The sequence below is a fragment of the Prionailurus viverrinus genome, chromosome E2, assembly GCF_022837055.1.
Source record: "Prionailurus viverrinus isolate Anna chromosome E2, UM_Priviv_1.0, whole genome shotgun sequence".
Classification (NCBI taxonomy): domain Eukaryota; kingdom Metazoa; phylum Chordata; class Mammalia; order Carnivora; family Felidae; genus Prionailurus; species Prionailurus viverrinus.
This window is the reverse complement of record NC_062575.1, coordinates 55,842,385-55,869,919: the sequence shown is the minus strand read 5'-3', so window position 1 is coordinate 55,869,919 and position 27,535 is coordinate 55,842,385. Positions and strand designations below refer to the sequence as shown.

The window sequence follows — 27,535 nt, the reverse complement described above, 5'->3', positions numbered from 1 at the left end:
GTGAGAACAAAAGCTTCTTCCCCGCATCCCCAGCACTCAACCCAAGGGTGTTTTGTGTCAGGCGTATGTTCTAAGGCCCCCAGGGGATGCCTGAACCAACAATCCTATATATATTATGTTTCTTCTCTCTCTACAAACCTATCATAAAGTTACATACGAAGCACAGTGAGATATGAACCAGCGGAAGTAATAACAAAGCATAACTGTGGTAACCATATACTGTCCTATAAGGTATGTGAATGTGATCTCTCAGGCTCTCTCTCAGAATTTCCACTCGTGCTGTCCTCACCCTTCTTCTGAATGCGACGATGCAGATGATAAAGCGCTACTTTCTGAGACGAAGCGAGGGGAATGAGGTAGGCTTGTGATGTAGCGCTAGGCTGCCATTGACCTTCTGGTTGTCCTAAGGAAAAAGCATCCAGACCGCAGCTGACCTCAGGGGAACTGAAACCACACAAAGTGAAACTGTGGACTAAGGGGACCCGCCGTCCTGTCAGGCAGTTTTGCAAAGTGACCGTGCTCATTGACATTCTCACCAGCAGGGTCTGAAGAGGTCTGGGTCCCCTGCATTCTGTCCAACACTGGATAAAACCAGGCCTTTCAACTTTAGCCCCCCCTGGTGTGTGCAGATGTATGTTTTTTTCATGAGTCTTAGTAAGAACTGTGACTTAGGTCTCAGGACTTGACTTTATTTTTTCAAATGTTTATTTATTTTGAGAGACAGAGAGCGAGTGCACCCAGGGGAGGGGCAAAGAGAGAGAGAGAGAGAGGATCCCAGGCAGTGTTCACACTGTCAACTCAGAGTCCGATGTGGGGTTTGAACCCAGGAACTGCGAGATCATGACCTGAGCCAAATCATGAGTCAACGCTTAAGTGACTGAGCCACCCAGTGCCCCTAAAGATATTTTCATTTTTAAGTATTCTCTACACTCAATGTGGGGCTCAGACTCACAACCCCGAGATCAAGAGTCCCATGCTCTACTGACTCAGTCAGCCACGGATCCCTACTCCAATATAAATTTTATATTGAAAATATCAAGTTCTTCAAAAATCACTCCGGGGGATTGGTTGATATATGGCTCTGATTCTGCATATGAATTTAGGTAGACTTGACTTTTATGCAGTATTATTTTATTTTATTTATTTATTTTTTTAATTTTTTTTTTCAACGTTTATTTATTTTTGGGACAGAGAGAGACAGAGCATGAACGGGGGAGGGGCAGAGAGAGAGGGAGACACAGAATCGGAAACAGGCTCCAGGCTCTGAGCCGTCAGCCCAGAGCCTGACGCGGGGCTCGAACTCACGGACCGCGAGATCGTGACCTGGCTGAAGTCGGACGCTTAACCGACTGCGCCACCCAGGCGCCCCTACAGTATTATTTTAAACCCATTAACATGACATATTTTTCGATTTACTTACACATTTAAAAATATTTTTTAAAGATATTATTTTTATTTTATTTTATTTTTTTGAGAGAGGGCACAAAAGCAAGGGGAAGAGACAGAGGAGAGGAGAAGAGAGAGAGAATCCCACCAGGGACAGAGAGAGAGTGGGTGGAGAGAGAGAGAGAGAGAGAAAGAAGCAGGCTCATGTTCATCTGATGTGGGACTTGAACTCACAAACCGTGAGTGAGATCATGACCTGAGCCGAAATCAGATGCTTAACAACTAAGCCACCGAGGCACCCTTAAAAAAATTTTTTTTTAACTTTTATTTCTTTCTGAGAGACAGAGCATGAGCAGGGGAGGAGCAGAGAAAGAGAGAGGGAGACACAGAATCCAAAGCAGGCTCCAGGCTCTGGGCTGTCAGCTCAGAGCCCAACGAAGGGGTCCGAACTCCCAAACTGGGAGATGGTGACCTGAGCCGAAGTCGGACGCTGCACCGACCGAGCCACCCAGGAGCCCCCGGATCTTCGCTATTGTAAATGCTGCTGCAATGAACACACAGGTGCACACATGTTTCTGAGTGAGTGCTTTCATTTCCTTCAGATACAGGCCAGAAGTCCATTGCTGGATCATGTGGTAGTTCTGGTTTTAATTTCTTGAGGAACCTCTGGACTGTGTTTCAGAGTGGCTGCACCAATTCACATTCCTTCCCACCAACAGTGCACAACAGTTCTCTCTTTTCCACATCCTTGTCAACACTTGTTTCTTGTCTTTTTGGTCATCGCAGCTTGAGATTTGTCAGACTGACAGCTGTCGGCACAGAGCCTGATGCGGGGCTCGAACTGCTGAACTGTGAGATCGAGACCTGAGCTGAAGTCAGGGGGAGGGGTGCGTTGGGGAGGGGCAGAGAGAGAAGGGGGCAGAGGACCCCAAGTAGGCTCCATGCTGTCAGCAGATTTACCATGCAGGTCTCAAACCCATGAACCATGAGATCATGACCTGAGCTGAAGCCAGAGGCTCAACCCACTGAGCCATCCAGGGGCCCCCATATATGAATTTTTTTAAAAAAAAATGCACCATGTCAAATTGCAAAAGCAAAAATGCTCAAAATCCAAAAAATAAGATATCTCACAAGGATTAGACTCCTTTCATCAGTCGTTTGCAATACCTCTCTGGCGTATATGTGTGTGTGTGTGTGTGTGTGTGTGTATATATGTTAGGTTTCTATGTATTGATTTTTGTAACCTCTACACCCAACGTGGGGCTCAGAATCATGACCCTGAGATCAAGAGTGGCACGCTCTTCCTACTGAGCCAGCCAGGAGCCCCAAGAACTTGACTTTCAATCCTACAGCTTGCTACGGGAATGTCTAAAGTGTTTATGATCATGGTGCAATTTGAGGAACGCTTTATCAAGGTTGAGCCCCTCCCAGTGCTTTCAGAAAGGGTCCCTGAAAGGTAGAGCCTCATGACCTTCATGGCAGCAGGGTAATGCTGCTTCTCTGCTAAAGTCACAGATTTGGAGTGTCCCTGCCCAGTGGGGTCCCGATCTCCCTTGATCTGTCATTTTGCGTGGCCTGGGCCATCACTGTCCCACAAGACCCTCAGATCCGCAAAGACAATCATTTGAGGATGCCGTGTTCCCAAAACCCGTCAGGGCAGAAGGGCTTTGACCCTGACCCTTCCCCTGCTTCCCCCCCTCCCCTGGATTTGGGTCCGGAAATGCCTTCCTTCCTGGCCTGCACTTGAATGGTTTTGAGGAAATGGTAAATGATCCTTTTCCAGAACCAGCAGTGGTTTTCAGCTGGAGGGTAAGTCACACTGAATCTCTAGGACTTTCCCCTTTCTCTCTTTAGAAAGGATTAATTACAAGACAGCAATCTTTTTTTTTTTTTTTTAAGAGACTAAACACGATCAGAGGGGAGGCGCAGAGGGAGAGAGAGAAAATATCAAGCAGGCTCCAGGCTCAGTGTGACGGGACTCCATCCCGCCACCCTGGAATCATGACCTGAGCCAAAATCAAGGGTTGGACATTTAACCGACTGAGCCACCCAGGTGCCCCAAGACAGCAATGTTTTATTGAAACTTCTTCTTGTTTTTTTCAGTCTAAAACATGGGAGGAGAAAGTAATCTCTTCATATGTTCCTAGGAACATAAGTCTAATATCACTATTCCAAACCAGTATTATTTATAAAAATGACTCTTTACTTTCTTGCCAGGTTCACAAGGACTAGTTTTTTTTTTTTTTTTTTTTTTTTTTTTTTTTTTTTTTGTGGGGGTGGGGAGTAAGCGAGAAATGCAGAGAGAGAGAGAGAGAGAGAGAGAGATTGGGAATTGGGGCTTATACTCACGAACCATGAGATCATGACCTCAGCCAAAGTTGGACACTTAATCGACTAAGCCACCCAGGTGCCCCACAAGGACAAAATTTTAAGCCCACCTCAGCATAGCTTTGCGAATCTCCCTGCCATCAAATGCCCAACAATCCTTACGGTGGAAAGGTCGGCCTTTTCATGGCCATGGCAATATTCACCGTGCACCGGGACCACAGAACCCCAGGCAGCAGCAACAAGATGAAACCCCTCCACACCATTCCTGTTTGCCTTCCAAAAGCATGCTGTGTCTAAATCTCCCTTGTCTATCCAGACTGAGGCAGATGAACCCCGGAGGGTTTTTTTGTTTCCTTTTTTTTTTTTGAGGTCTGTGCTCAAATGTCGCCTTATCGCCATGGGTTCGTCGGAAGGATCTCTCTCAGAAGATGCCCTCCCCTCTCCCCCGGGGCTCACCACTTCCTCATCTGATTTTCTATCAGAGTTTAGCAAAATTTTCCTTAAAGGGCCAGGGCCAGTATTTGCAGCCATCGTGTCTCCGCATACGGTTTTTCAACTCTTACTGTAGCACAGAAGCAGCCGTAGGCCACGACCGGATGGGTAAGTCAGACTCGTACACAAAGTGGTTGGCCGGATTTGGCCGCATGCCCGCGTTCCGGACCCCTGTTCTAGACGAAGGCGACTACGGATCATCTCGGGTCCTGTCCTTTCCCGTTACGGAATTGCAAGCTTCGCGAGAGAAGCCGCACGCTTTTGTTCACTGGATCTTCCACGCCAAGAGCGACTGGCATCGGCTCCAATGTTCACGGGATAACAGAAATCCATACTTGCAATACCTTCTGGTCCTACCGCGTCTATTTCCCTCCTCCAGTGGAGGAGGTGCTCCTTCTGCTCCGTCTGTCCCCTCAGGGTGCTTCCCTTGTATTTACTTCAACTAGACTCCACCCTCCTCTAGAGCAGAGGTGGGTCTCTTCCATTCTGGAAGCCCCGGGCGCATCAGAATACTTAACCGAACACACTCTATAGATCTGCACGGAAAGAAGAAATCGGTCACCACAAGAAGATCGAGGTAAGAATCGAGAAGGCTAAGCGGTGATGGGAGAGGAGCTTCTAGGGAAAAAGAGGATCGTGGGAGTGAGTGCTGGCCATTTTCTCTGATTATAGAAAACAGGGACGATGTTCTGCGGTACGATTTGTCAGCCAAACGCTACCCGCAGGGCTTTGTTCTACGGCTGGTGCCCATACTTTAAGATGGAACATTGTGTGGTCCCCCAAGGGAAATTTACTGTTAACTAAATTCACCACTTCAGAAAGTGAAGTGTGCATATGGGTGAGCTGCTATGGACACCAGCAGATAATATAGAAAACTTCAGGGGCGCCTGGGTGGCTCAGTCGGTTGAGCATCCGACTTCGGCTCAGGTCATGATCTTGTGGTCCGTGAGTTCGAGCCCCACATCGGGCTCTGTGCTGACAGCTCGGAGCCTGGAGCCTGCTTCGGATTCTGTGTCTCCCTCTCTCTCTGCCCTTCCCCTGTTCACGCTCTGTCTCTGTCTCAAGAATAAATGAACATTAAAAACAAAAATTTAAAAAAAAGAAAACTTCAGGGGTGCCTGCGCTACTCAGTTGGTTAAGCGACCAACTCTTGATCTCGGCTCAGCCCATGACCTCAAGGTTCGTGAGATCAAGCCCCGTGTCCAGCTCTCAGCTCAGCCTGCTTGGGATTCTCTCTCTCTCTGCCCCTCCCCTGCTCGTGTGCCCACTCGTGCTCTCTCAAAATAAAGAAATAAACGTTGCTTAAAAGAGAAAAGAAACTGCCTTCCAGTTAAACACATTGCTAAAAATCTTTCAAAGCAGATAAAGAAATTCAAATGAAAAGGTTCCATAATGAAAAGTGCTGGCTTATTATATAGTTTCTGCCAGACTCCGAGATCTTGGGTGCCAGAGAGTAATTCTATCCCAGTTGCTGGTAAAAAGATGAATCTCGTTTACACTAAAAGGGCGGTATTACAAGACCCTGGTGTCACCTGTCAAAACAAGAATGTCTACAACGGAAATTCCAGTAAGCCCTTGGGATGAAGGGCACTCAGAATACAAGAGCAAGCAAAATGCACGTAAATTAACTCCTAATTTGAGAAATCAATAGAGTGTGTGTGTAAATTGATACACACTGTCTACTGGGTAGCTAGTTTCTAACTCAATTATGACGATCCGGCCTCTGCTCTCTTCCCCGGATCAGTCTGTTCCAGAAGGACCCCCTACAGCTAAGCAGAGGGTAGCTCCGAGGCAATCGCTTCATGTATAAATCTGTCAGATACTAAGTACCAAGGGAACAGTGATAACCAACAGGACAAGCACCAGAATACAGACGTTCTTGCGAGATTTTCTTTTCTGATCGTAAGCTGCTTGCGGAAACTGACCGGCGTGGCTCTGTCTGCACGCACCTCTGGGCCTTCTCCGTCGGCTTCCGTGCTGTCAGTGGGGTCTCCTTGGTCACGGATCATCACGGGCAAATCTTTAAACCTCTGACGGACGTCCAAAGTGTGAGCCTGCAGCTGCCGAATTGCCCTTTCCCTCTCTTTAATCAGTTCCAGTTCCTGCTCCGAGGTGGCCACGTCATCCCCCTGGTTCTGCATCTGGTCCCACTCGTCGTGGCCATCAAAGGACAGGCGCTGCTCTTTCATGGCCTCCCCTCTGCAGGGAGACATGCGGCTCTCGCTCTGGCGATCTTCTCCTTTTCCTTTGCAGACCCTCCTCTCCACCCAGCCTGGAAATCCTTTAAGGCTGCAGAGAAGTCATTCAGTTGGCGTCCTTTGTTCTTTCGGAGAGTCCAGTTCCTAACTATTGTTATTTCCTGGGCAAGGTGCTTTGTGGACTATTACAACTGTTGCAAATTTTCCTCCTGTTGCTTGAGTCCTGCTGACTTCCTGGTAGGCTCAGCAAATTCTTTGAGCAGTGGCTGGGCGTCCCCGCCCACCTGTGACTGCTGAAGTCCCGGGGCTGGGGCTCGGAGGGCCCCAGGTTTGGTAAAAGGGACTGTAGGGCATGAGGAGGACCTAAGACCCACTGGTCTTGCACGAAACTCCTCGAAGCAGCCCCCGCCTGGTTGCACAGGCTGATGGGGAGCTGGGAAGAGAAAGGGCTGGGGGAAGGGGCTGAGGCTGCCCACAGGCTCCCTGCTTCTCTTTCCCAGCTGCTCTTGCCCTTTGCTCACCTCACTCTTGACTTAAATGGCATTGGCCGGGTGACCACCCTCAGATTCACATCTGGATGAGCACCCCAGCCTCCGGGGCCCTCGGTATTTTCACGGGCTGTGTCAGATGCGGAGATGAGACAAGATAATGTCTTAGTTCCCAACTCACCGCACCCCCCTACCCCCCACGGCCTGTGCTGCCCAAGTTCCCCTTCCGTGGTGACCACAGCTCTGTCACACACGGCTTCCTGTTGGGGCTTCCTTGGCCTCACCCCACATTTGGGGCATTTCCCTCCCTGACAGAAGGACCTGGATCCGGGCTCCTGCCCTGGCCGGTGCAGACATGGTGCCCCTGCTGCTGCTGCCCCTGCTGTTGGGGGGTGAGCGGGCCTCGGGAGGAGGGCTGGGCACAGGTGGGAGGGGCTGGAGCCCCGGCTGAGCCTCCGTGTCCCCCTCAGGGGAGGATCCAGAGTACCAGCTCCGAGTGAAGGAATCCGTGACCGTGCAGGAGGGTCTGTGTGTCCACGTGCCCTGTTCCTTCTCCTACCCCTGGAACCTGTGGTATTCCCAGACGATGCTCTACATATACTGGTTCCGGGAAAAGGACACCTCAAGCAACCGTTATCCGGTGGCTACAAACAACCCACAGAGAACAGTGAGGACAGAGGCCCGGGGCCGATTCTGCCTCGTCGGGGACCCCTGGGCCAACAACTGCTCCCTGAGAATCAGAGACGCCATGAGGAGTGACGAGGGAGTCTACTTTTTCCGAGTGGAGAGAGAAAACGTGAGATATACTTACACACATACGACGATGACTCTGCGGGTGGCAGGTACAGCAGGGGCCCCGGGGGAGGGCTCTGGGATGCGGATACCCCCTCTTAGAGCAGGCACAGGACGCCGGAACATTCCCTGCTCCGGGTCTTGCGGCTGGGACGGTTGGAAGAGATAACGGGGCCCGGGGTCAGCTTGGGCCCTGAGGCCCGGACCCTCTCAGGGTCACCCCGTGGGTCCCCACCTCCCTGGGGCCCGGGCACCTCCCTGTCTCCTCCTCAGCCCTGACACAGGAACCCGACATCCACTTCCCGGAGCCCCTCAAGTCTGGCTGGCCCGCAGAGCTGACCTGCAGCCTGCCGGGGTCCTGCGAAGGGGGAAGACCTCTCACATTCTCCTGGGTGGGGGCTGCTCTGGACTCGCTGGACCCCGAGACCCTGCACTCCTCAGTGGTGACCTTCACCCCGAGGCCGCAGGACCATGGCACCAAGCTCACCTGTCAGGTGAAACTGCCAGAAGTTCAGGCCACCGTGGAAAGAACCATCTGGCTCAATGTCTCCTGTGAGTGCTGGGGAGAGGGCAGGGTCCCCCAGGGTAGTGGGGTTTGAGCTGGTGTGGGGCAAGGAGAGAGAGCAAGGACGGCCATCTTCACCTTCTCAGTGTTCCCCTACCCTTTCCCAATGCTCCCCACCCCTTCCCAGTGCTCCCCACCCCTTCCCAGTGCACCCCACCCCTTCCAAGTGCTCCCTACCTTGTCAGTGCTCCCCACCTTGTCAGTGCTCCCTACCCTTTCCCAGTGCACCCCACCCCTTCCCAGTGCTCCCCACCCCTCCGTGGGTGCTGGGTCAGCTTCCATCCCAATCCTCACCTCTGAAGCAGGACCATATCTTTCTACCCCAGATGCCCCCCACAACCTCACCATCAGCATCTTCAGCAATGTCACAGGTAGGAAAGAACTGTCCTCTTGGGGGCTGGGACCTGGCCTTGGATGGGGGAGGCGGCTTCCACCATGTGGGATGGGGATCGTAGCTGGAATGGGACCAGATAAGGGAAGAGCACGGATAAAGATCACCACCCTCCCTCCTCCACCTTGCCTGGGTGCAAAAGTGGCTGCTCAGGCACACTCTGTTCACCTCTACGGGGCGCTGCTGTGGTTTTCCTCCTCCCCTCCCGCCCCAGCCTCCTCCATCCTGTTTCCTGCCGAGTTCAGAGTTCACCAACTGAGGCCACCAAACAGTCCAGGCGTGTCCCAGTGGGGGCACCGAGCCTTCTCTGAAGATGTGAAGCCCGGACACTTGAGGTCAACCTCTTTTGGGCGTAAAGCCCAGCCTTTGAGCCTTGTTGGACCCAAGTCAGTGGCCCAGGGAAGGCGAGGGAGATGCCAACCAGATCCTGGGACGGAGGGAGACGTGGAGACTGCCGGTCTCCAGCAGCTGTCTCAATGCCTCTCTCTCCTCTCTCTACATCTCTCCCCCAAAGCCCTCCGCATTCTGGAAAACACCTCATCCCTTCTCATCTGGGAGGGCCAAGCTTTGCGGCTGCTCTGTGCTGCTGCCAGCAACCCCCCCGCCGAGCTGAGCTGGTTCCGGGGGTCCCCTGCCCTGAATGCCACCCCCATGTACAGGACCCACATCCTGGAGCTGCCTCAAGTCGGGGCTGCGGAGGAAGGAACGCTCACCTGCCGTGCTCAGAACTCGCTGGGCTCCCAGCACGTCTCCCTGCGTCTCTCTGTGGTTTGTGAGTGTGGGGACCCCCGGGGGCGGGACGCCCGGGGCCTGGGGAGCAGAGGCGTCGCTGACCCTGCCCCCCCACCCCCACGCAGGCCCCCCGCGGCTGCTCGGCCCCTCCTGCTCCTGGGAGGGCGAGGCTCTGGGCTGCACCTGCTCCGCCAGAGCCCGGCCGGCCCCCACCCTGCGCTGGCGGCTGGGGGAGGGGCTGCTGAAGGGGAACCACAGCGACGCCTCCTTGACCGTCACCTCCAGCTCCGAGGGGCCCTGGGCCAACAGCTCCCTGAGCCTCAGGGGGCCGCTGCGCTCCGACCTCAGACTCGGCTGCGAGGCCCGGAATGAGCACGGGACCCAGAGCACCGACGCCGTCCTGGTGTTGCTGCCAGGTCTGGGGGCTGTGGGGGAAGGGTGGGCAGAGCCGGGGGTGGGGGGTGGGGGTGGGGGTAGGGGTGGGGAAGGAGTCTGCATCCTAGAGAAGATGGTCTGGGTGGGCGTGGGGCGGGGGGGGGGCGATTGGTGGGACAGGGTGGTCCATCTCGGGCCTCAGCAGGCCCTTCAGTGAGTTCTGCAAGGAGCTAGGAAGGCAAGAGACTGAGTCCTGCAATTCGGTCTCCCTCTCTCCGCAGGGAAGTCGCTCTCCCTGGCAGAAACCGCGACTGCAGCTGTGGGAGGCGCCGGAGCTATGGCTCTGCTGTGCCTGTGTCTGTGTCTCCTCGTCTTCTGGGTGTAAGTCTGTTCGGGGAGGCGCAGGGAGTGCGGGGAGGTCCCTCATCCCAGAAGTACAGGGCTGAGTAGGGCAGCTCGAGATAAGAAAGGCACTCCTTCGTTTTCATCCTGTCCCCATCCTCCCCCAGTCCTAGGGGACCACCAGTCTATTTTCCATCTCTCTAGATTTGCTTCTTCTGGACTTAAACAAAAATGTTAACGCTTATTTATTATTGAGAAACAGAGAGAGACCGAACATGAGCAGGGGGAGAGCAGAGACAGGGGGGGACACAGACTCCGAAGCAGGCTCCGGGCTCTGAGCTGTCAGCACAGAGCCCCGATGCAGGCTTCGGACTCACCAACCGCGAGATCACGACCTGAGCTTAACCGACAGAGCCACCCAGGTGCCCCGGCGTGTACAAGTTTTTCTGTGTTAGACGGATCTTTCGTGATGGAAGTTCAGTCTGGCCAAACCTCTGGTCACCCAGGGGGATGGAGTGCTATCCTGGCCTGTCAGGAAGGTCTGAGTCTGGTTCCAGACCGGATACCTCAGCGGATTGGCCGGGGAGCAGACAGCCTGCCCACGGGAGCCTTCGTGGCTGCAGTGTGCTGCTTTCTCCTTTTAGGGTGAAAGCCCGCAGGAAGCAAGCGTCTAGGAGTCAAGAGGGCATGGCTAATGAAGACCCTGTCATGGGTACAGTCGACTGGGTGAGTGATGCCGGGGTCTTCTCGTGCAGGGGGGGGGGGCTCTGGACCTGTCCATTGGGACTCCACACGGAGCTCCTCAGCATTTCCCCGCCCCTGCCCCAGCCTGGTCACCTGAGCAGTCACCTGGGAGGTGACTTCCCTACTCCACTCTTCCCTACTTCCCTTCCAGCCCTTCTGGAGTTTCAATGATGCTTGTTCCCAGTGCTTTGAGAATCAAGTCACATTCCTTGTCCCATGTTTGAAGTCCTTCAGGAGGTGTCCCTTGATGGCCACTCCAGCCCTGGTCCGGCTATGGCGCAGCCACACTGGCCTTCTGGCGGTCTCCCCTACCGCTTGGACCCTTTGCACGTACAGCTCCTCCCACCAGAAATGCCCTTCTGTCCCCATTTCCGTCACCCCACTTCACGTATCAACATCTTCTGCTCTGGGAAAGCTTTGCCATTTCCTTCCCTGCCAACGCCCACGCCTTCCTCCTCTACGTCCCCAGAGCTCCGTGTCCAGCCCCGTCTCGAGGGGCACATCCCACGACACCACTGCATTTCGTCGTGTTTGGGATGTCTTTGCCGGCGGGGGCTGCAGTTGTCTCTCACTCCACCCTTGTCCACCATGTCCCTTCTGCCCTTTTATGAAACTGGGGCCGTTTCTGGGCCCTACATGGAGTTATCCGGAATGCGTTGTTCATGACCAGTCCCTGGAACGGGCTCGTTTTGTCCATAATATGATGAGCAACGATGAACCCGGTTGCCACTGTTACCCCTTATATGTGTGTATACCTGAGATACGCGCTGTTTCGTGTAACTATTTCTGAACCTACAAAGGGTGGCACCCTCTGTGCGCGCTTCTCCGGCTCCCTTTGTGGACTCATCAACCCTGCAAATTAGGTCCTGGAGATTCATCCCTGTTGTTAGCTGCAGTTACCTGTTTACGGTGTATCGTTTTATGATCATGTCTATTGCCTAAGCTCCTCTTGCTGGACATTTGAGTTGCTCCAGATCTCATTGGATTCACATACGAGCGTTCTTTTTTTTTGTTTTTTTGGCAACATTACATAAGAATTTAATTACTAGGTCAGAGGGTGTGTGAATGTTCCTATCATGACAAATGGTTTTCCAAAGCAATCGCATCCATGTGTACACCCGTCTGTGCCTCTTGGATCCTGTTGATCTATATAGTCTCTGTGCTTGGTTTTCTCGATTTTTTGGGTCATCTCACTCTCTTGCTATGGTTTTGATTTGCGTTTCATTAGTTGTCAAGGAGCATGAAAAATCTCTGTCTTCAATGGCATATGAACACCTCCTCTCTAAAATGCTTGGTCCCGGGGCGCCTGGGTGGCTCAGTCAGTTAAGCGTCCGGCTTTGGCTCAGGTCATGATCTCACCATTCAGAGTTCGAGCCCCGCGTTGGGCACAGAGCCCACTTTGGATCTTCTCTCAGAGCCCCTCCCCTGCCCTCTCTCTCTCTTTGTCTCTCAAAAATAAAATAAATGTTAAAAAAAAAAAATTCCTGGTCTCATCTGCAGCCCATTTCCCTGCAGCCCATAGGGTGTTTGACTTTCTTACTGAATTGATTGGAGAGCTTTATACATTTTCATACTGGTTTCTTTTTTTTCAGTTATATGCACTGTAAATATCTTCCAGTGAGTAATTTGTCTTCACTTTTTAAAGGTGACCTTTGATGAACATAAGTTCTTAATTGCAATATAACCATATTCACTAATCTTCTCTGTTCTTTTTTTTAAAAGATAGATTGACATAGCTTTCTTTTTTTTAAATTAATTATTTATTTATTTATTTTGAAAGAGAGAGAGAGAGAGAGAGAGCAGGGGAGGGGCAGAGAGAGAGGGAGAGGGAGAATCCCAAGCAGGTTCTTCCCTGTCAGCACAGAGCCCGATGTGGGCCTCGAACTCACAAACCATGAGATCACAACCTGAGCCGAAATCAAGAGTTGGTGGCTTAACCAACTGAGCCACCTGGGTGCCCCTGATCTTCTCTTTTCTGTTGAATGCCTTTTGGGTTTCATTTAAGACAATCTTTCTTTTTTAATTTTAATTTTTTTTAACTATTTGTTAAAGTTTATTTATTTATTTTGAGAGAGAGAGAGAGAGAGAGAGAGGGCACACGAGTATGAGCAGGGGAGGGGCCGCACTGTCAGCGTGGCGTGGAGCTCAACGCGGAGCTCAACGCGTTGCTCCAACTCAGGAACCTCGAGATCATGACCTGAGCAGAAATCAAGAGTCGGACGTTTAACCGACTGAGCCACCCGAGTGCCCCTAAAAAAGTCTTTCTTCTCCTAAGATTAGAATGATATTCAAGTATAGTTTCTACTAAAAGTTTTACGTATTCCTTTGGACATGTGAAGCCTTAATCTACCCGGAGTTGATTTGTGTGTGGTGTGCAGTTTTGATCTATGTATGTTCCTCCTCGACGTGTGGAATAATGTCTCTCTCTCCTCTTTGCTGATCTGCCCTCTACTCTGTCAGACATCAGAAGTCTATACATGCGTGGCCTCTGTCTGTGGCCTTCTATTCTGTTCCAGTGGTTGATTTTACTGTCCCTGAGTCAGAACTGTCTATAGAGGCAATAGAATCTACAGACCCAAAACTAAGTCCTACTGTCTGATAGAGCAGGATCCTCTCCTTAATCTTCTTTTAAATAGTGTCTTGGCTATACCTGGACTTTTGCTGTTCTATTAAGTATTAGAATCGGTTTATCAAGTTCCAAAAAACACTCCTGTTAGTGTTTTGGCTGGAATGACATTGCATCTGTAGATCAACTTGGGAAGAATATACTTATTTATAAACTCAAGTCTCCTTGTCCGCAAAAACAGGTTATCTATTAGTTTAAGGTTTTTTTTCCCAAGAAAGATGTAGAAATCCTTCAACACATCTTGCCAACCTTTTGTCAGTTTTCTTCCTTAATACTAGTTTTGTTACTGTTATAAATGCCATCTTTTTAAAAGTGCATTTTCTGATCACTTATCGCTGACATGCGGAATGAAAACATTAAAAAAAAATTACAGATTGGTCTTAGATGTCATTTAGAGTCTTGCTGGTTTGGTAGCTGGAGCATTCTTAGATATGATTCATAAGCCTGCTGAACCATTCTTTTACAGAGATATGGATACTGTCTGAAAAGTTTGTGATATTCTTGTTTTAAATTGTCATGGCTTTGGGGCGCCTGGTGGCTCAGTCGGTTAAGTGTCCACTTCGGCTGATCTTGCAGTTCATGAGTTCGAACCCTGCGTCAGGCTCTGTGCTGACAGCTCAGAGCCTGGAACCTGCTTGGGATTCTGTGGCTCCCTCTCTGCCCGTCCCCTGCCCGTAGTCTGTCTTTCTCTCTGTCAAAAATAAGTAAAATATTAAAAAAATTAAAAATTAAAAGCATTGCCATGGCTGCTGAATCAAAGCAGCTGATTTGATGCAAATATAGTGTCATTTCCTTCAAAAATCAACTCATCCTTTTAGACTTTAGATACAGAAGAAGAAACACCTGATCTCATGCATTCTCTGCGGATGTATTTTTCTTCTAAGAGATTTCTTTTTTTTTAACTTGAGAGAGAGAGAGAGTGCACACGCACAAGTGAGGGAGAGAGAGAAGTGAGGGAGAGGGGGAGAGAGAGAATCTTTCTTTCTTCATGTTTATTTATTTTGAGAGAGAACACGCAACAGCATGAGTGGGGGAGGGTCAGAGAGAAAGAAAGAGAGAGAGAGAGAATCCCAAGCAGGCTCCGCACTGTCAGTGCAGAACCCGATGCGGGGCTCCATCCCGTGAACCATGAGATCACGACCTGAGCTGAAATCAAGAGTTGGACGCTTAACCGACTGAGCCACCCCAGCGCCCCAAGATCCCATATTTCAACACATGACTCACTCCCCTGAATCAGTGATGGGGAAAGTAAGCACGCTCAGACTCTGGCCTCTGGTAAACAGAGGTCTGTGGAGCACGGATTGTGGGCAGTAAGTGACTAAAGACTGAACACCAGCCAGTTCCTTCATTTGTTCAGACAGCTCTTCCTTCTACTTTCCCCCTTATGGGGCTAAACCACCCCGCAGATTCTTTTGGGGCTTCGCTGTAAATGGTCACGTCTTTTCAGTGACACCCGCCCCTTCAGGGGGTTAGTGGTCTGGATCCTAAGCATTGCCTTCAGTCTCTCAGTAGATGCAGCAACATATGAAATGCAATTACGTGCTTGTCGATCTTATGTTCTTCCAGCTTGCTAAGCTCTCTTGTTCGTTCTCATCATTTGTATGTAGACATTGAACTATTTTTAACAGGGTTTTTTTTTTTTTTTTTTGATTTAACAAATATCACAGGGGTGCCTGGCTGGTTCAGTTGGACGAGCATGTGACTCTTGATCTTGGGGTGGTGAGTTCCAGCCCCCACGTTGGGTGTGGAACCTACTTAAAAAATTAAAAAGGGGAGTTGTGGGAGGGGGGATGGGCTAAATGGGGAAGGGGCACTAAGGAACTTACTCCTGAAATCATTGTTGCACTATATGCTAACTAATTTGGATGTAAATTTTAAAAAATAAAAAATAAAATAAGTTAAAATTAAAAAAATTTGTAAAGGATCCTAGGTTGGGGTGCCTGGCTGGCTCAGTTGGTGGAGCTCGGTTGATCAGAGCATTAAATGAATGTTCTCAAACCCACAAGTCCTCAGAAGTCTTAATACAAGAAAACCCAAACTGAAAACACATTACACTTTCCCTTTGGTTCTGATATTCTCTTTTTTCTTCTTAAAGCTTTTTTTTTTTTTAAGCTTATTTATTTATTTTGAGGGAGAGCAGGAGAGGGGCAGAGAGAGAATCCCAAGCAGGCTCTCCGTCCAGCAGTGCTGAGCCTGATGTGGGGATCAAACTCACGAACCATGAGATCGTGACCTGAGCCAAAACCAAGAGTCGGACACTTAACTGACTGAGTCACCCAGGCACCCTGGTTTTGATATTCTTAAAATTTACTATACTGTATTGGTGTGTGAGGTTTCCCTGGTCTTTTTTCTTGCGCTTGTGGGCCCTTTCAGCTGGAATGGTTTACCTCTCTTCAATTCAATTTTATCTCCACTATTTTTGTTCACATGTTTTCTCCTCTTTTTATTTCCAATAACACAACAGACCTGAGTTTGGTTCCTGGCCCTGTCTGTTACTAGATGAGTAATCTTGGGCCTCCCGCCTCAGTCTACCATGTCTGTAAAATGGGAATAAGTATCATTCATACTGTGTGTGTGTGTGTGTGTGTGAATTAAATGTAATTAGTAAGCCTTCAGTATGGCCTAATCAGTCATAGCGTTACAGAATTTTAAATGGATGCATGAAGGGCACCTGGGTAGCTCAGTGGGGTAGGTGTCTCTTGACTTCAGGTCAGGTCAGGTCAGGTCATGATCTCACGGTTCGTGAGTTTGAGCCCAGCATCGGGCTCCACACTATCAGCTTGGGGTTCTCTCTCTCACTCCCTCTGGCCCTCCCCTGCTCTCTCTCTCTCTCTCTCTCTCAAAATAAATAAGTAAACTTAAAAAAATAAATGGATGAGTGAATCATTGGGTTCGTAGGAAATGTGTGTGAATAGGAGGATGAATGAACAAATGTCCCATTAGCCCAACTTCCCTTGAGGGGGACCACGTCTGCCTCATTCCTTCTCCGACTCTCTCGTTTCTCTTTCGCTCAGGGTTCCAGGAAGAAGCCCTGGCCAGACAGCCCTCCAGATCAAACGACCCCTGCCGGGGATGCCCCTCCCTCGGGGGAGCAGCAGGAGCTCCATTACGCCTCCTTCAGCTTTCACGGGATAAAGATGAGGGAACCTCAGGACCAGGAGGCCACCAGCACCAGTGAGTACTCGGAGATCAGGAGGAGCAAGTGAGGGCCGCCTGGAGCCAGGAATCCCAGCCCCTGCGGGGAGAGGAGAAGTCAGGCGCCAACTGATGAAGTGCGTGGAGCCTGTGGCGATATAAAGGAGCAGGACTGTCCGGGTGTCCCCGGGTAGAGCAGATTTGGGCTCAAACGTAGCCTGTCAAGCAAGTCACTTCATCTCTGCGTGCTTCAGTTTCCCGTTCCGTAAATCAGAGATCATGCCTTCTGCCTCAAAGGTGGTTGTGAACAGTAAAGAAATTAACACAGAGAAATCAGCCAACAGAGGTCCTATCGCACCATGGGGCTCAGTGCCTACTGATCTGTCTTCTTTGGACAGAAAGGTCCTGCTGGAAAGTTACCCTGGGGCTGAGGGTGACCGCCCCGGCACACAGTAGCAACCGGCTGGTGTCATTCTCCTTCAAAGCCTCCCCAGTGAAAGACCAGCCCCTCAGCCTGGATTTTGGTTTCACGATACAGCATCTTATCATCTCTGTGGGGTCTTCTCTGCGTCCCACTTGTAGCTGTCCATTCTTCCAGCACATTCCATCACCTCCTGACCTCCAGTCCCTTCCCTGTCTCATTTATGGGCCCCCACAGGGATCCGTCCAACAGCCAGAGAGCTGACCCTGAGTCTCCTCCACAAACCCATTCAAGGCTCCCTAGGGTTAGACAATACATCACAAACATCTGCCCCCACCCCTGGCATTTGAAGTCCACCAACCACCCCCCCAACCCCTGCTATCTCCTGTTGGAAAAGAAACAATGGGCCCCGAGTGGAGGCACTTGCCCCCACAACAGCAAACCCAAGACTCACTGTGGTTTCAGCCTCTCCCAGAAATGTGGCCTTTAAACAGTCGGTCTGAAATTTCCTGATCAGCACTGGTGAGGTCACCTGCAGGGTAAGATCTTCCCCCAAAAAGATGGCCCGATCTGGGGGGAAAAATCCTTCCTTTGTTTTGAGAATACTTCCTCATGCCATCCTCCTGCCTTTAAACACCTTCTGCTACTTACAACTCCTCAGGGCACCCATCTCCTTACCGGAAGGGACACTGCCAAACTCACGAGCCTTTGAATAGAGCCAATTACATGCCCAGATTTCCTCGGTTGAGTTTTTTTTTTTTTTTTAACATTTATTGATTTTTGAGACAGAGAGAGACAGAGCATGAATGGGGGAGGGTCAGAGAGAGGGAGACACAGAATCCGAAGCAGGCTCCAGGCTCCGAGCTGTCAGCACAGAACCCAACGCGGGACTTACAAACCGAGATCATGACCTGAGCTGAGGTCGGCCGCTTAACCGACTGAGCCACCCAGGCGCCCCCTCGGTTGAGTTTTTATTCTTTTTCAAAAATGTTTATTTTTGAGAGAGTGTGCGAGTGAGGGAGGGGCAGAGGATTCAAAGCGGGCTCTACACTGAGAGCCAGATGCGGGGCTCGACCTGTGAGATCATAACCTGAGCTGAAGTCAAGAGTTGGATGCTTAACCAACTGAACCACCCAGGTGCCTTCAACAAGCTTTTCTGATCCCAACTGCCTGACACTATGCTTTTGATTGCCGTACAAAAGAAAAGTTTTTCTAGAAGGAGGCGAGCAAGAAAGTTATCAGCTACAGGAAAGGATTGTTTCAGGCAAGACTGCTCTCCTCCTGTGTGTGGGGTAAAGATAAGGGGTCTTCTTGTGCAGATGACCTCGTCTTCCTTTAGGGGATGGAGAGGTCCTTGTGGCCAACTCATTGGCACTGATTGTCAATAGCCAAAGCATAGAAAGAGCCCAAATGTCCATTGATGGATAAATGGATAAAGAATATATATATAGAATATATATATATAGAATATATATAGAGAATATATATATAGAATATATATATATATATATATTGCGTGTGTGTGTATACACACACACACACAATGGAGTATTACTTGGCAATCAAAAGGAATGAAATCTTGCCATTTGCAACAATGTGGATGGAACTAGAGGGTATTATGCTAAGTGCAATTAGTCAAAAAAAGACAAATACCATATGACTTCACTCACATAAGGAAAAGATATAAAACAGATGAACATAAGGGAAGGGAAACAAAAATAATACAAAAATGGGAAGGGCGACAAAACATAAGAGACTCTTAAATACAGAGAACAAACTGAGGGTTGCTGGAGGGGTTGTGGGAGGGCAGATGGGCTAAATTGGCAAGGGGGCATTAAGGAAGACACTTGTTGGGATGAGCACTGGGTGTTATATGCAGGGGATGAACCACTGCATTCTACTCCTGATATTATAAGTGTGCTATATGCTAACTAACTTGGATGTAAATTAAAAAAAATAAATGATTAAAAAAATTCCTGACTATAAAACAGTTCAATGTCTACATACAAATGATGAGAACGAACAAGAGAGCTTAGCAAGCTGGAAGAACATAAGATCGACAAGCACGTAATTGCGTTTCATACGTTGCTGCATCTGCTGAGAGACTGAAGGCAATGCTTAGGATCCAGACCACTAACCCCCTGAAGGGGCGGGTGTCAGTGAAAAGACGTGAACATTTACAGCGAAGCCCCAGAAGAATCTGCGGGGCGGTTTGGCCCCATAAGGGGGAAGGTAGAAGGAAGAGCTGTCTGAACAAATGAGGTTAAGACTGTATTTCTGGGAGAGAACAAGGACTTTAATCATCTCCACTTTGACCTTGGTCTGTACTTTCTAATTAAGTTCTTCTTTCCAGCGTATTTCTTCACTCAGGCAAAAGACCTTGCAGGCAAAGCATCCCTCGTTGGGAACTGAAACTACTCCCTCAAGCAATAAAAAAGACTGCCCTGGCCAGCAAGACCCAGCATGACTAATCCCAAGACCGTGATCAACCTGACCTTTACTGCCCAGCCACATGTCCCCACTGCCCTTCATCCCACATTTTCCTTATATAAACCTATGAATATTTTCAGCACTCAGGAGACAGAGTGAGACGTTAGTCCTGCGTCTTCCCCGGGGTTGGCCTCACTGGAGTAAATCCCTTTCTTGTTCCACCTCCGCTTACGTCTCTGCCTTCAGATTTTGTCGGCAGCATGTGGCCAACCCAGTCTGTTTGGGATCCTCGGAGCAGGTGCACTTGTGACTCTGTGCCTTGGTTATATGAGGTTGAAACTGAAGTTAGGTATGTGTTAACTTAAGTGACGCCATTTTGGGCCTGTGGGTTTTCTTTTATATTTTGTCTTTTCTTTTCCTTTCCTTTATATTTTATTTTACTTTAGTATTTAGTTTAATTCCAGTATAGTTAACATACAATGTTATATTAATTTCAGCCGGTACAATGTGGTGACTCAACAGTTCTATATCTTACTCAGTGCTCATCATGAGGATAAGTGTACTCTTAATCCCTATCACCTAGTTCCCCCATCTCCCCTCTGGTAACCATCTGTTTGTTCTCTAGAGTTAAGAGTCTGTTTTTCAATTTGTCTCTTTTCTTCTTTGTTCATTTGTTTTGTTTCTTAAATTCCACACGAGTGAAATCATATGGTATTTGTCTTTCTCTGGCTGACTTACTTCGCTTAGCTTTATTCCGTCTAGATCCATCCATGTTGTTGTAAATGACAAGATTTCATTCTTGTTTATGGCTGAGCAATATTCCATTGTGTGTGCATACCACGTCTTTCTTACCCACGCATCTCTGGATGAACACTTCTCTCTTCCATAATTTGCCTATTGTAAATAATGTTGCAATAAACATCGAGGTGTGTATATCTTTTGGAATTAGTGGTTTTTGTATTCTTTGGGTAAATACTCAGTAGAATTACTGGATCATATGGTAGTTCTATTTTTAATCTTTTTAAGGAACCTACATACTGTCTTCTCACCGTGGCTGTGCCAGTTTGCATTCCCACCAACAGCTCATGAGGGTTCCTTTTTCTCCACAGCCTCACCAACATTTGTTGTTTCTTGTGTTTTTATTTTTTGGGTTTTTTTTTTTTGAGAGAGAGAGAGAGAATGACAATGCAAGTGGGGGATGGGCAGAGAGAGAGGGAAAGAGAGAATCCCAAGCAGGCTGCATGCCTAGTGTCGAACCCGACATGGGGCTCGATCTCACGACAATGAGATCATGACCTGAGCCGAAATCAAGAGTTGGACACTTAAGTAACTGAGCTACCCAGGCACCCCTGTTTTTTTTCCTGATGTTTATCTTGTTTTAGATAATCCCTACACCCAACGTGGGGCTCAAATTCAAGACACTGGGATCTAGAGTCACATGCTCTTATGACTGAGCCAACCAGGCACCCCTCTTGCTTTTGATTTTAGCCATTCTGACAGGTGTAAGATGATGTGTGTGGGTTTTTAAAAAAGATTTTAAAGTAATCTCTACACCCAACACGAAGCTTGAACTCACAACCCCAAGATCAAGAACCTCATGCTCCACCAACTGAGCCAGTCAGGTGCCTGGTTTTTGTTTTGTTTTAAATCTCTGCACATTCTTCCCCATTATGCCCGGCTTCTTCCCCAGTTCCCTGCTCCGTTATAGCTGACTTAACATTCTCAAAAACTACCCTCTCTATAGATCACACCGAGATCTTAATTCTTAGGGGAGGCCTAACAAGCTTGGTAGCTTCTCTAAAATATGAAGTTCACAGGAGAACTTCCTCTTCTAGGGACATTCCACTGGCAAATGCTAAGTGAAATCCACTCTGTCACTAATAGCGAGCATGTTGCATGTCCACTAGGGCAGAGTCTCCCGAAATTGTTAGAAGATGACATGGGGACTGGTCCTTGGAGACACGATCTTGATACCTTTAGATTCCCCCCACCCCATGGTGGTCTCTCCTTCTGCTGTCTGCTGTCACCATCAGTCCCGGACTATTGTCTGATGGTCTCCATCCCTTATAAATAAAACACCTTCCCAGTGTGCATCATCTGGTTTCCGGGGACCAGGGTACAGTGGGTTCAGGAGTCACTATCTATGGTGTCAGGTTTGTGTGGATCACAACCCCAGCCCCCAAACGTACAGTGATCTCACAATGATGTGAGACCCTGTGAAGGTGGCTTATCACATCAAGTCTCAGTTTCCCACTGGATGAGGAGAATTGTTAGCCAGTCTTCTCTAGGATTGGTTGTGAGGGTTCAACGGGGCAATATGCAGAAAGGTACAACCCTGAGTCAGCACATGAGGACCTCCAGTGAATCTCCATCTCTTTCCTAATCCTCTGCTCGGAGGGAGATCCGGGCACAGGGTTGCTTCTTAAAGTGTGGTCCAAGGGCCAGCAGCATGACATAACCTGGAACCCCAGAGAAGACCTTGTCCCTCCTTGTCCCTCCGCCAGCAGACACCACAAGGTGAAAAGCATGTTAAGGCAACAAGAGGGTTGAGGGGAAAAGCACAGAGATGAGCCCAGTCCACTCCACCCCTTCTTCTGGCTTCTCCTTCCTAAGAAGGCCCCGGACTTTCAGAAATTGCTGCGACCTAGGTGCCCTGCTAGCCTAGAGCTCGGGACCTTGCACCTATGGATTGGGGTCCTTGGCAGAGTTGGGGTTTCCTGAACTCACCCAGCTTTGCTCCAGAACCATGGACAGCACCAACCCTTGGGCTGGGAGGTCCCCAGGTCTGGCAGGATGGGCGGAGCGCCCCCTGGAGGTAGTTCCCTGACTTGCCTCAGATGCAGAGATCAGAAGTCAGGGGATTGACTGGCGTGATATTCTGTCCTAGGGGACAGAGATGCTGGCCAGAGCACGTCCAAGCTTCTCCTTAGTCACCCTCTGAAAATCCACTCATCCTGGGGACTCAGCTTCAGAGACACAGTGCATTTCTCACAGAACACTGGATGCCTTGCCCCTCAGGGCTGACTCTGCCCTCACCCTGTCCAGAAAACCCTCCCTCTCCTCACTTTCCAGCGGGTTGATATTTGCTGTTGCACTTTTAAAAGTTTATTTATTTTTGAGAAGGGAGGGAGGGGCAGAGAAAAGGAGGGAGAGAGAGAATCCCAAGCAGGCCCTGAACTGTCAGCACAGAGCCTGATGTGGGGCTTGAACTCACAGTGAGATCATGACCTGAGTTGAAATCAAGAGTCGGCCACTTAACTGAGTCACCCAAGCGCTCTCGGAGTCAGGAGTCTTCTTAATCCGCTCTGGAATTGAGTGTGTTTGAAGCTGGGTTCTGGTGTTTTTGTGGATGGGCCTACTTCCGGGGGACCCTTACTTCAAATTTGTAACCCTACTTGGGTCCTAACGGGTGCTTACTGGGCCTCTACTCTTTAGGAGACCCTGAACTTCAGACTGTGTTTATCCTGTTTCATGAGGCTGCCCAGGGGACAAGAGCAGGTGTCGGGCTGACTCAACACTGTTCCCTCCCCCCAGATTCTGGCCCTTCCAGTCCCTGCCCACGTAGCTCTGCACTCCAATTCTGTGTCCGGTCCCATGACACCGTTGAAAGTTCTGCTCAGATCCCCAGCCTCTTTACCCTGTTTTCTGCCTGCTTCCGCTTCTGGCCCCTCCAGCAGAATGAGCCTCTTTTCTGTGGGATCCTGGCTGCTTTTCCAGTTGGCCTCAGTGGAAAAGTTCTGGCATGATATACTCTGTCGTGGCTGGAAACCTCCCTTGCTTTATTTTGGTCTTCTCCCGAGTCACTTTCTCAAAAAGGCCCTGACCTCCCAAACTGAAACAGCACCCCCTTCACACTTTTGCGTTAAGCTCTTTGTTATTCATATATAGCTCACATCATCAGAGGTCAGATTTCATACTGATTTGTCTATGCCTCTCTCCCAAATACTAGAAGTTCCACGGCTGATAGTTGGTGTTTTTTTTTTTGTTTGTTTTTTTATTTGAGAGAGAGAGAGAGAGAGCGCGCGCATGCACGAAAGCAGAGGAGAAGGGCACAGGGGGAGAGAGAATCCCAAGCAGGCTCCTTGCTCGTGGATCATGACCTGAGCCGAAATCAAGAGTCTGTTGCTCAACTGAGCCACTCAGGCACCTTGGAGAGTTCTTTTTAAAGTTTTCTTTTCTTTTTTCTTCCAGTAATCTCTGCACCCAACGTGAGGTCGAACTCACGACCCCGAGATCAAGAGTCGAATGCTCTTCTGACTGAGCCAACCAGGTGCGGGGAATGAGGGTTTTTTGTCCACCCGCCCCCCGCCCCCCACCTTTGCTCAAAGGTAAACATCAAGGTTACTGGAAATGAGAGTCCCTCAAATGAAGCGGTTTTGCTTATGGTGCAACAGGCAGACATGACACATAGTAGGTCCTACAGAAGCGTTAGACTCTCCTGAGCATGCCCAGAAACTGGCAGAGTATGAGGCAAGCAGCCCCCTAATTCCTACCGGCTCTGAGACACAGGAGTACTGGCCCCTCCAGCCCCTTTGCCAGGCCCCCAGCCCCTCCTCCCTCAGACCGGAAGTCCCGGCCCCCAGCCCCTCCTCCCTCAGACCCAAGAGTCCTGGCCCCCAGCCCCTCCTCCCTCAGACCCAGGAGTCCTGATCCCCAGCCCCTCCTCCTTCAGACCCAGGGGTCCCGGCCCCCAACCCCTCCTCCCTCAGACCCAGTTCAGGCCCCCAGCCCCTCCTCCCTCAGACCCTGGAGTCCTGGCCCCACGGGCCCTCCTCCCTCAGACCCAGGAGTCCCGGCCCCCAGCTTCTGCGGGGTCGGCGGCGACCGGTCCCGTCCGTCCCCCTCCCAGCCTCGCACCGAAGCCCGGGCGGAGGTCCCTTGGGTTTATTCGCAGCGCTCTTTACAGGTAGCCCCGCATCCCCCGGCGGCGGGGCCCGGCGCAGAGCCGGGGTCGCTGGGAGGCGGGGGTGGCGGCCCCGACGAGCCCTCCTCGTCGCGCCCCCCGCGGCCCTTGCCGATGGCCAGGCGGGGCCGGCCGCGCTGCAGCCCGTCCAGGAGGGCGCAGGCCTGGCAGAGCGCGCGGCTGGCCAGCGCCCCGCAGCGGGAGCAGGCGCCGGGGGGCGGGGGCCGCGCGGCCGGGGCCAAGGCCAGGCGCTCGGCCGAGTGCACCAGGTCCAGCGCCGCCGACGGCCGCGCCGCCTCCAGGAGCTTGAGCAGGTGGCGCGCGTGGCCGCGGAAGGCCTCGGGCGCGTAGACGCACTCCTCCGAGAAGTAGTCCAGGCGGCGGAAGTGCGCGTACAGCACCACCTCCTTCTGCGAGGCCAGCTGCAGGGGGCGGCAGCGCGGCAGCGCGCCCCCCTCGCCCCGCGAGCCCAGGCCCCCGCCCCGGGCCAGCCGCCCCGCGTCGCCCCGCAGGAAGTTCATGAGCACGGTCTCCGCCATGTCGTCGGCGTTGTGGCCTGGGGGAGAGAGACGGGGAGCCGGTGAGATGGGGGCGCCGCCGTGGGGCAGCAGGGACCCAGACCGACGGGGAGGGGCCCTGGAGAGCGGCACAGAGTGGGCGACCCGGGCTGGAGACCCCCACCCCACCCCCAGACACTGCAGGATGCCAGGACCAGGAGAGAGATGGGGGGGGGGGGGGGGGGCGGTGCGTGGAGAACAGCAGGGAGGGCCGGACAGGGCCATGGAGACCCCTGGGCACCGCGGGACAGCCTGGTGGAGGTGGGCGGTGGGCACAGTGAGAAACGAGAGGGGACACACAGGCCTCCAGGAGGCAACCCGGGGTGCCCTCATTTGCCACCCACGTATCGCCAACCAGGCCCTGTGCCGGCTGCTTTTTCAGGAGGGTAGTAGAAGTGCTTTATGCCACAAATATCTTTTCAGTCTCAGTTGAAGGTGTACGTCACACGGCACCGGAGAAGTCAAAGCGGCCTCTAACGGTCAGCGGAGGTTGTCAAGTAGGCTGCTGTCCCAGTGCCGGGGAATGCGGATCACCGCGTGCGGGAAGGCCAGCGAGAGCTTCAGTATTTACCCAACAGTCACCATAAACGTCACCTAAACGTCTACCTAGTCTGCATCTTGTCGTCTTATGCTTGAGTCTGTCTGGTCCGACAGACACTGGTCTTCTTGGGGCTTCTCCAGTTGGCCACACTTCCCCTCCTCAGGGCCTTCGCACCAGCCACCTCCTCTGCTCAGACCCCAACAACTGGGTCTGCCCTTCACTGGTTACTCAGACGGCCTTCAGGTCAGGCTCACTCAGGAACCACTTCCTAACTCCAGGCTTCCCCCTTCACTGGGTCCTCCTGTTGTAAACTGGCAAAGTCTGTGTGATTTTTCCTTAGCAGCACTTACCGGGTTACAATTATGGACATGATGGGAGGGCAGAGGCAGAGGCTGTCTTGGGCAGCATCAGGACGCAAACATCTCTGTAAGGTCTGCTGTTTGCCAGTCTCTGGTCTAAGTGCCTCACACAGAACTCACTTTATTCCCAACGACCCTGGGACCTCGATATTATTAATAACCCCGTTTTACAGATGAGGTAACCGAGGTTAGGTATTGCTCGAGGCTACAAAGCCTCTGGTACAGAGGAGATGGTCAACAGTCACGTGTTGAAGCAACGGTTGGGAGAGAGTAAGTTCTCAAGTTCTCAGAGAGAAGAGGCCGACAGAGAAGGGGGGTCTAAAGAGTTGCGTTTCAGACTACAGATGGCTTCTGATGGGTGGTGTCACTTCACTCGCCTCCTTTTGTGAAGGGACACAGAGAATGTCATTTTGAAAACTGCAGGGAACACAGCCGCAGCCCCCGGAGAGCACCCCTGCACGCCTCCACCGCCAAAGCGAAGGCAGTGACTCAAGGCTTGCCGCGCCCAGCCCCGGCGCGCACACACTCTGCCCACGCACCCTCAGCGGGCGTGCGCACCCCCTTCTCGTGGAGCTCCCCCACTTCGGGCACCCCCGGCGTCTCCTTCACCCCTTGCTGGGCACGCGCCCAGCCCCCTTGCAGCGCCCGCCCCGCGCCCCTCGGCTGCGGCGCCCGCGCTCACCCGTCACGATGTGCGTGGCTCCCACGAGGCGCGCCCCTTCCTCCAGCGCGCGGCGCCGCAGGACCCCGCAGAAGGTGCAGCAGGCGCGGCTGCGGCCGGAGCCGGCCGTGCTGCGGGCCACGGCGTCCATCGTCCAGCCCCCGAAGAGGTCGGCGTAGGCCACGACGGTGAGCGGGAGGTCCCAGCGCGCCGCCTGGCGCCGCACGGCCGCCAGCGCCGCGTCCCGGTAGCCGCCGATGCCCTCGTCCACGGCCACCAGGCGCAGCGAGACGCCCAGGCGCGGCGCCAGCTCGCGCAGCACGTGCGCCAGCACCGTGGAGTCCTTGCCGCCGGAGGCGCCCACGGCCACCACGGCGCCGGGCGGCAGCAGGCGGCCCGCCAGCACCGTGTGCAGCACCTCGGCCTCGAAGGCGGTGCAGAAGCAGGCGCCGCACAGCGCTTGGCCGGAGCGCGGGCGGCGGAGGGCGGCGCGCGCCGCGTGGCAGGAGGCGCACTGCGGAGCGGGCATCGCGGGTTCCGGGCGGGCGGGGAGGAGTTGGCTGCCCCTGGACAGGGAGAGAGGGGAGGCAGGTTACGTGCGGATTCCGGATGGCGGGGTCGATGCCTCCGGGGAGCCTGCCTGGTTAGCTAGCGCCTAGAGTGCATATACCCATTGCCTGGAACCCTCTCCCAGCACATGTGCAGGATTGGCACCTTCAAGTCTCAGCGTAAGCTTTTCATCATTCATTCCTTCGTTCAACAGGTATCCATTCATTGCCTCCCATCTACCCAAAATGCGTTCGATACTGGAACAGCAGTGAACAAAATAGGAAAGGTTGCAGGCACGACGTTCTAGGGGAGGAGCCAACCCATGATAAGTAAATAACCAAGACACTTGACAAATATAAGGAGTAATATGAGGGAATTATCCTCTGAACTGGGGCCAGAAGGATGAGAAGGAGTCAGGCAATTAGATCAGGGTGGGAAGAATGTTCCAGATAGTTAATAGCAAAGGCAAAGGACCTGAAGGGAAGGGCCTATATTCAGTTGTTTGGAAAGTGAGTTATGG

The 27,535-nt window shown here is 51.6% G+C and overlaps 2 protein-coding genes, 1 long non-coding RNA gene and 1 pseudogene across 17 annotated transcripts in view; 2 read left to right on the top strand and 2 right to left on the bottom strand.

The window, feature by feature from the left end:
* Nucleotides 1–4,263: 4,263 nt before the first annotated feature.
* On the top strand, nt 4,264–16,927 carry SIGLEC5 (sialic acid binding Ig like lectin 5). 12 transcript variants are annotated; one of them, XM_047834936.1, is made up of 10 exons: nt 6,914–7,284; nt 7,363–7,734; nt 7,958–8,236; nt 8,576–8,620; nt 8,855–8,975; nt 9,155–9,412; nt 9,658–9,788; nt 10,029–10,128; nt 10,734–10,815; nt 16,474–16,927. In XM_047834936.1, exons 1-10 carry the CDS (start codon nt 7,248–7,250, stop codon nt 16,663–16,665), a joined length of 1,617 nt encoding a protein of 538 aa, XP_047690892.1. In that variant the 5' UTR covers nt 6,914–7,247; the 3' UTR covers nt 16,666–16,927. The 12 variants fall into 12 exon arrangements, with proteins under 12 accessions (XP_047690886.1, XP_047690883.1, XP_047690884.1 ...); XM_047834928.1 differs by lacking the exon at nt 6,914–7,284 and adding exons at nt 4,769–4,783; nt 6,460–6,574 and having other exon boundaries at nt 8,576–9,412; nt 9,498–9,788; XM_047834935.1 differs by lacking the exon at nt 8,855–8,975 and having other exon boundaries at nt 9,498–9,788.
* On the bottom strand, nt 5,428–7,249 carry LOC125152593 (syntaxin-12-like; annotated as a pseudogene).
* A 7,270-nt stretch (nt 16,928–24,197) lies between the features above and the next one.
* The window catches only part of LOC125152807 (cytoplasmic tRNA 2-thiolation protein 1), a 51,458-nt gene continuing 48,120 nt past the window's right edge, over nt 24,198–27,535 (bottom strand). For all 4 annotated transcript variants that reach the window (XM_047835246.1, XM_047835245.1, XM_047835247.1 and 1 more), the window contains 2 exons: nt 26,488–27,032; nt 24,198–24,904 (listed from right to left, as the gene is read on the bottom strand). In XM_047835246.1, the coding sequence (XP_047691202.1) occupies nt 24,330–24,904; nt 26,488–27,032 (1,120 nt within the window). In that variant the 3' untranslated portion in view covers nt 24,198–24,329. The remainder of the gene's footprint in view (nt 24,905–26,487; nt 27,033–27,535) is intronic.
* LOC125152809 (uncharacterized) lies at nt 24,790–25,510 on the top strand. The gene is made up of 2 exons (XR_007147330.1): nt 24,790–24,928; nt 25,329–25,510. It is a non-coding gene; the product is annotated as an uncharacterized LOC125152809 (long non-coding RNA).

Bases quoted from the DNA above. Each gene is read 5' to 3' on its own strand.
- SIGLEC5 (XM_047834925.1), top strand. From the start codon at position 7,248: ATGGTGCCCCTGCTGCTGCTGCCCCTGCTGTTGGGGG. The intron at 7,735-7,957 runs GTACAGCAGGGG...TCTCCTCCTCAG, and splicing joins GATGACTCTGCGGGTGGCAG to CCCTGACACAGGAACCCGAC. The intron at 10,816-16,473 runs GTGAGTGATGCC...TCTTTCGCTCAG, and splicing joins TCATGGGTACAGTCGACTGG to GGTTCCAGGAAGAAGCCCTG.